General features: G+C 37.6%; 1 protein-coding gene across 1 annotated transcript; it reads right to left on the bottom strand.

Annotated features, from left to right (window-relative positions):
• Positions 1 to 1817: 1817 nt before the first annotated feature.
• LOC149753017 (uncharacterized) lies at positions 1818 to 5146 on the bottom strand. The gene is made up of 6 exons (XM_089924938.1): positions 5087 to 5146; positions 4850 to 4907; positions 2626 to 2870; positions 2306 to 2509; positions 2111 to 2203; positions 1818 to 2021 (listed from the first exon to the last, which is right to left on the bottom strand). Exons 1-6 carry the CDS (start codon positions 5144 to 5146, stop codon positions 1884 to 1886), a joined length of 798 nt encoding a protein of 265 aa, XP_089781064.1. The 3' UTR covers positions 1818 to 1883.
• Between the last annotated feature and the right edge of the window lie 2725 nt (positions 5147 to 7871).

The raw sequence follows: 7871 nt of genomic DNA on the forward strand, positions 1-7871 counted from the left end.
GAACACCAATCATTTAGAAGAGCTCTTTACTCTCTATGCAGAATTTGCTTTAAGTGTAGTTGGCTGCAAAGCACATAATTCTGAAGTTTTCTTGTTTGTCATCGGTGATTAGGATTTCATTATGTCACAAGACTATATCACTACAAAAGAAGGAATAACTCCCGGCGCTTTTTTTTTTGTCTCTACCGACGCTTATAAGCGTCGGCGAATTTCCAGCCCACGCTTCGCAAAGCGTGGGTCAGACGTCGGGCAGGTGGGCGTGGGTCGGGTTTAATCCGACGCATTAAAAAAGCGTCGTTGGTCTATGCCGACGCTTTTAAGCGTCGTTCCTTTTATCAGACTCCGACGCTTATAAGCGTCGGCGAGAAGGGTTGGTTACTATGGTTTTAGGCCGACGCTTAAAAGCGTCGTTAAAGGCGTGCCAGTTTACGTTCCTGTTGCTTTTTCCGACGCTTTTAAGCGTCGTTTCTTCTATCAGACTCCGACGCTTATAAGCGTCGGCGAGAAGGGTTGGTTACTACGGCTTTAGGCCGACGCTTAAAAGCGTCGTTAAAGGCGTGCCATTAGGTTTATGTTCCTGTTGCTTTTTCCGACGCTTATAAGCGTCGGCATTAAATTTTTTTTTAAAATTTTTTTTTGTAAAAGTAATTTTTAAATACTCTGTGTACATTAAATTCTTACAAAACAATAGAAACAAATACACTGAATCACATATATAACAAAATACGAGTCACAAACAAGAACTTTGATTACATTCATATTATCATATTTGATTACATTGTACTTCAAAAATATTCTAGAAACATACAAGTCAAATTCCTAAGTACACAATCTACAATATGTATCAAGGGTCGGCATCATCATCTCTACATTATTGTCATTAAGCTTGGGGCGAGCCCAGTCAACCAAGCTCTGCTCCTTGCTCGGGCGAGTCTTGTCCACAGACCGGCGTCCTATTAAGAGCTCAAGAAGGACAACCCCGAAGCTGTAGACATCACTCCTAGCTGTCAAGTGACCTGCTCATAGAATAAAATATGATTCAAAATGAACTCACAGCAATTAATTAGAAAAGCAAATGAATGGATGTTGCATTCCATTCTAACAATGAAGGGAAGCGGAAGAAGGCACATAGGTTTTGATAGATTCTACTTATCATGTTGCTCAAAAAAGATCTCATGATCATCATACAAGATTAATCAAAGGAATCTCCAAAATTTTAAAAACATACAAGTCAAATTCCTAAGTACACAATCTACAATATGTATCAAGGGTCGGCATCATCATCTCTACGAGTAGATGAAGTATCATCAACCTACAAGAAAAAAAAATATTTTAGAAACTAAAAATACGAAAGTCATCACGCTCATACAAGAATACATTATAATTACATAAAATATTCAAATAGATTTAGTTATGTACCGGAGGAGCAAATCTCTGCAAAAAGGATGAAATATGGTCAAGCTGGTCCTGCAAAGATTGTATCTTCAACTCTTGGCTTTGCTTCAACTCCGCCATATCAGTCATATGACTCTGCCTCATCTCCTCTATCCTTATCTCATATGACTGCTTTATCTGTGCCATCTCTGTCTTCAAACTACAAACCTCTGCAGTGCTAGTACCTTGTCTGGCATCTTGGGTATATCGGCTCACTGCAGACAGCTGAGTGGGGGTAACTCCGACACCGTAACCCCTCACGCGACCATAACGTTTTGGGCCCATCAATTCAGCATACACCTGAGCCTCGACGCGACTGGCCGCGTCGGATGATGATGACTCCCCGACACGCTCTGAAATAAGATTTGTACGTAGCTCTTTCCTATATCTCTCTCAAAAAAACAAACAGTCACATTAATAATTTAAAAGAAGTAAAATTAATTAAAAAATTATGATAAAATAAAAAATGAATACATAATACATACAACTATATCTCTCGACTCGTCCCGGACAAAGCTGCCATCTCGGTGAGTGTGGGTCATCTTATAAAACTCTACCTCACCAGGCTCCCTTCCATGCTCTACTATCTACACATACGGAAAGTATATGGGCAAACTATATATCATGATACGTGCTATATGTTAGTAGAGTTTCAAATAGTTTCAAAAGAACTTACGAATTCATTTCTACGTCTCGCATAACTCTTAGAGCCTGAAGTATGAGGAATTGCTTGAGATGCTCGTGCAGCTCTACCAATATTAGAATATGTCTGCCAAAATAAAAGCACACAGTATAATATGATTCAATGTATATATTTGCAATCTATATTAATAATAAAGATAATAGAAGATATTGAAACAATATACGTGACCTGTCCTCTTTCAGAAAACCAGTAATGAACAAGCTCCCTCCACTGCTGAGGGTATACATCAGGAGGAGTCACACGAGCAACCTCCTCCTCTGTCATACCTTCGCGCTTGAAGTCCGTCTTCAATTTTGCTTTATATTCTTTCCATTTGCGATTGAGGGACTTTAGCACCCAATCATGGCTCTCTGGAGGGAGTACAAACTTACCCTACAACAAGATTCAGAATGTTATAATAATATTAAACATCTAAAATAAAATTATGATACTAAGCAAATTAATATACAGGAGGTGTCGAATTAAAAAGAATAAATTCAATTCATTACCTGTATAAGTCTAAGAAGCTCAACCTTATACGAAGGAAGCATGTCATTCCACTTCGTATAGTTGAGTGGACACAGCTGACCCTTGCGTGCAACCGATCCTAAAAAGCTTGATAGTAGACTTCCAGCTCTATTGATGGGCTGCCCCAATTCGTTGCATCGGATGATAATCTTCTCACCCGGAGGAAGCTTCCACACATCCTTTGCTTGAGTGGGTCCCCGTCTCGTCCTCACCGTCCCTTGTCCATCTATTAAATTTAAATAAAATATGTCTTAAAAAGTTGAAGACAAATATGAACATAAAATATGAACTTTAAATCGAATTACCCTGGATCCGGAGCTCACATGGCTGCTGGGACTGCAGGGACTGATCAGAAGTAGATCCCACCTGAGAATGCTGGAACTCCACATCTCTAAATCGTCTCCCTCGGGGCATATTGTTACCTGGTATGCACAAAAAAGAATCAATATTTGGTTAAATGATAAATTTATACTAAATTTCATATTGCTACCCGGTCCTCCCATCTTTAGCTGCGGATCTCTTGATGTTAAACTGCTAACAAACAAAAATAGGATCATCAACACCATCAATCAAACACATTTATAATCTAACACTTACTATCAAACTATCAACCTGAACTATCAAACTAGTTGCTTAACATCTCCTGGTTTATAATCTAACACTTACTAACTGCTGCCGTACCTGGATGAAGATCCATAAAGAATTGAAACAACGAAGTCTTGTTGTACGCGAGATGAAAGTGAGCAGCCTATTAATTTCCATAAGAGTTCTCAAGACATAAGATTCAAAAGATTCTCTTGGGTTCCCATTCCACTAGTCCAAAAGATTTCAAATGTTTTTCCAAGTTATACACTTTGATGATAATATTAAGAATGAAAGTAGTACTACATTTAGATGACCACATGCAATTGAACATAAAAAGAAACAAACTACATTCCATAAATTATAAGTCAACTGTACTGGTCTCTACATTGCCATGGACCTCTATTTAAGTACTGGTTCTTCACAACAACATGTTCTACATTCTCTACTACATTCTCTACTTCCACCCATTGTCTCAAAAAGTGGTCGCTGCACCTACTATAGCAGCTGCCATAGTGATTTTGACCCAAAATTGCTACACTAAGCTTCATTGGGACTCTGTGGCACTTGGGTAAAAGTTGCCGAATATATCAAGAAAAAACATGCTATAGCAGCTGCTACACTACATGCTCAAGGCAAGCACTTTATTCCATAAGGGTAGCACCAGTTCCCTAATGGACTGGTCCAGCAATTATATATCAAATCAGCTGGACTAAGAGTTTGTTTGGAACAAGGGTTGGTTTAATGCTTTGTGCCCTTACCAAACGAATGTTGGTACTGGGTGCATGATGTTTATAACTTTGCCTTTAATATTTAATTATTTTTGCACAAAATATTTAGTGAAAAATATTGACATGTTTAAGTAGCCTGTCATAATTACTATATTATGAAGGTTACCTTTACATGAGATTATAAACTATATTTATATCATAATTACTAAAACTTATGTGATCTGAATCACTCCGATTAGCAAAAGTGATTATGCGTTTGGAATCTGGTTTAGGTACTAGAAAGAGATCTTTTAGAACGTTTGCTGTCCTTTGACCAAGCTGCAATAAGTCACCAAATCAAGCACACTGAGATGAATTTAGCAAGAAAGGGAAGAAGATAATATCTTGGTGAAATGATAATATCCACTATGAATGTCAAGGAAAAGAGCATGTGTCACAAATCAATATTAAAAAGGTAAAGAATCTTATTACTGTGATTTGAAAGAAACCCAATATCATGTGATCTGAATGTTTACTAAGGAACATGATATAAGACAACAAACTTTCTTGATCTAAAGGATGTATCAGCTAGATCGGTTACTTTATTGATATTGTAACTAGCCATGAAAGACATCTTGTACCTTTACAATTTAAATCATGTGTAAATTAATTGATGCCAGTCTACACAACATTTTTATTGGTACATATTGCTAAACAATATTTTCTAAATATCATTTGGTTGTTCCATTATTTGAAAAGTTCATCAATTAATCATGGTCTACCGGTGCCACAATAGAAGAAAGCCAGATCATCAAGTAAGCATGCAAGGTATAAGATCTTGGTCTTATAAGATCATGGAGAGTCAGGGGAGTTACAAGCCTTTGAGTCTTGGGCGCCTTGCTGCACTTCTTGCCTGCAACAGATATCGACAAGCATGCCATATTCGAAGATTCAAGGTCAAAAATTGAAGACTGACAATAATAGGTCCACAAAACAACAACAACAACATCATAAAACCATGCTACAGAAGTTATAATAAGACCATATTCAACACTTATCAATGCAAGTTCTCAGAAAAGTACTGGTAAATACCGTAAAAAATAAAAGGCATGACTAATGCATTACTATACTAATCAACTGATGAACATACACAAACATGCACATACATGTGGGACTGTGATATTTCAATGTCCCTGTGCTGCCCATCCATTTTTAACTCCTTTATTATAATTGTGATTTAAATGTTTAGTCTTGTAAATACAGCCTATTCATTACATAAAATTGTGAGGAGTATTTATGTCATTTAATCAAGAAGGTGGGAGCAATGCAGTTTGTTTTCAAATTGAGTGCTCTTTCAGAAGAAATGACTTCCCTGTAAACAAACTTTCCTCAGGGAGGTCCAATTCAGAGATTACTCCGAATCAAGAGAGCTGGAAAACTTCAGAAAACTCTTTAATGAAGGATTCATGAGTGACATCCATTATTTAAGTTGTATCTTCCGTTGTCCCTAACAGCTTCTCACACTCTCAAAGTTGGCTACGTGACACAGCTGCATGACTCTTAAAGAGCATACGAGTCTTACAGAACGAACAATATTTCAATTACACCCAAAATTTAAACCAAACATATAATAGCAATAAGAATTCAGTTAAATATTTTCATCATTAATAAATAGTAAAATTTGTTCAACTACATAATGCAAATGTTCATCATATACACCATGTATATGATGAAGCACAATAAAAAACACAGTGAAACTACACTGTGTTTCACTGGATCCGGGACTGTGACTTCTAAATGATTAATAAAAAAAGATTCAAGGCACTGAATTGCAATAAATTTGTGTTTCAACCAGAATAATCAACCAATTTGTGTTTCTTGAACCCCAAGTTGAGAAAGGGAATTTTGTGATATGAGGAGAAAAAAAAGTACATGAGAAAAGAAAAATAACCTTGAGAGCAGAGAGAGCCTGTTCGATTTGATCGGCAGAGAAACCTTCGAGCGGAGCTTGTCGTAGATGGTCCGGAGCCTCTTCGCTTTTTGAGCTTGTCGTAGATGGCCGGTCGCTCGGTGCCGGAGACAAGAGAGGAGGATGCGGATGGTCGCTTGCCGCCGGAGAGGAGAGAGGACGAGAGGAGCTTGGCATCGGACGTCGCTCGGCGCCGGAGAAGACAAGGGTCGGTTGGTCGCTCGTCGTCGGAGAGGAGGAAGGAGGAGCCAGAGGAGCTAGGGCTTGATCGATCGAGATGCAAAATGAGGAGGAGAGGGGTGGCCACTGGTTTTGATGTGAATTTGACTTTTGACGACGCTTATACGCGTCGTTTTAGGCCGGAATATACGACGACGCTAATAAGCGTCGTCTATTCCTAAGAATTACCGACGCTTAATTAAAGCGTCGGCAAATATTTTGGCGGTGAACTTTTTTCCGGCGCTTTCTCCTAGCGTCGGTAGAAAAGCGTCAGGAAAAGACCATTTTCCTGTAGTGTATGGTCATAGAATTTAGATTCCCATGGATCCCCATATAAAATAACACTAAGACACACTAAACACTAGGACTCATTCTAAAGCAATACTACCACTATTTGCTGAATGAAACATTTCCGAAACATGCAGTGGTAGACATAACACCTTCACACTTGGTGGAGCCTTTAAAAATTTTATGACTGGAGCCTTTAAAAATTTTTTTCAGCCAACCCATAATGCTAGGGATGTTAGTTGAATAGAGCCAGAAAACTTTTTTCCTGCACTAAAAAAAGAACATTTCAACAAATAAAGCTTAACCAACTAAGAGAAGTGGTGTCAGAACAATATCATATACTAGAGCATAACAAATACTGTATGAGCATATGTTAAATTTCGGGTGACTAGTTTTGAGATTTAAATGTTGAAAAGCCTTCAGTGATTATAGATGATAAGGAACTTCATACTCTGCATGCAAAAAAAGAAGAGAGGAGGTCGGGAGCTTAATGCAGCTTGCAAATCTCATACATGGGTAACTTATTAGTAGTTGTTGAAACTTCATTCTTCTACACCTCAATGTCTAGTTGGAGGAAAGGTTTGTGCTTCATCCACTGTTTGCAATTAGATGCTTGAAATTTTCTCACTTCAGTATTTTTTTAACATTTGATATATCATTCTCAAGGTTTTGCAATATATTGTGTGCAATTTAGGTGACAGAGTACATAATCAGAAGTCCAGACTCTGACAGACGATTGAAGGTGCATGACTGGACTCGGAGTGTTCAACATTGATTGTATCTCAGGACCGAAACCAGTTTTCCATTCAGATAAGATGAATAATAGCTCCTGAGACAGGGAGTCCACCCATCAGAAGTAGATAACTGTGACATAATCGAACCATAAATTATTTCGTGAGAACTGAATCAAATGATTCTGAGTTTGGTTGATTCATTATCCAGTGGAAGATTTGGACTGTAATTATTTACTCTTGCAATTGCATTAGTAGTTACTGTTCGTCCGATTCCTGTCTACCTAAAAATATGCTAGACAGATCGTTGTTAGAACCGACGAACAAAGTTTAAATTTAATTCTACTCTTACCTGTTCTACCCAAAGAATAGTGGTTGTAAGAGGTCGATCCACAGGGAGGCGATTGGAGTTGCATAAAAATTAGAACATTCACTCGGATTTGAAATCAATTTTTGAATGATTAAAGAAAAACATTATTTTGAAGATGTTGATGGATTCCCTGGTCTACCGGAGAATGTTTTCTAATTGAAATTAATTGAAAGACAGGTACTTAAATTCGAGGATCATTTATATATTTAATGAAAAAGAAAATTCTGGCATAAAATGGATGAAAACAGTGCTAGGGATATTGAAGACTAGAACATCGATTGCATGAAGGAAAATTAAATATATTGCATCAAAGAAAAATTAAAAGATTGCATAATTTGAAGAACGTAGATTAAAAACA

Source organism: Phoenix dactylifera, chromosome 8 (assembly GCF_051530095.1).
Source record: "Phoenix dactylifera cultivar Ajwa chromosome 8, Ajwa_hap1_PhDact_Kaust_v1.1, whole genome shotgun sequence".
In the NCBI taxonomy this organism is placed as follows: domain Eukaryota; kingdom Viridiplantae; phylum Streptophyta; class Magnoliopsida; order Arecales; family Arecaceae; genus Phoenix; species Phoenix dactylifera.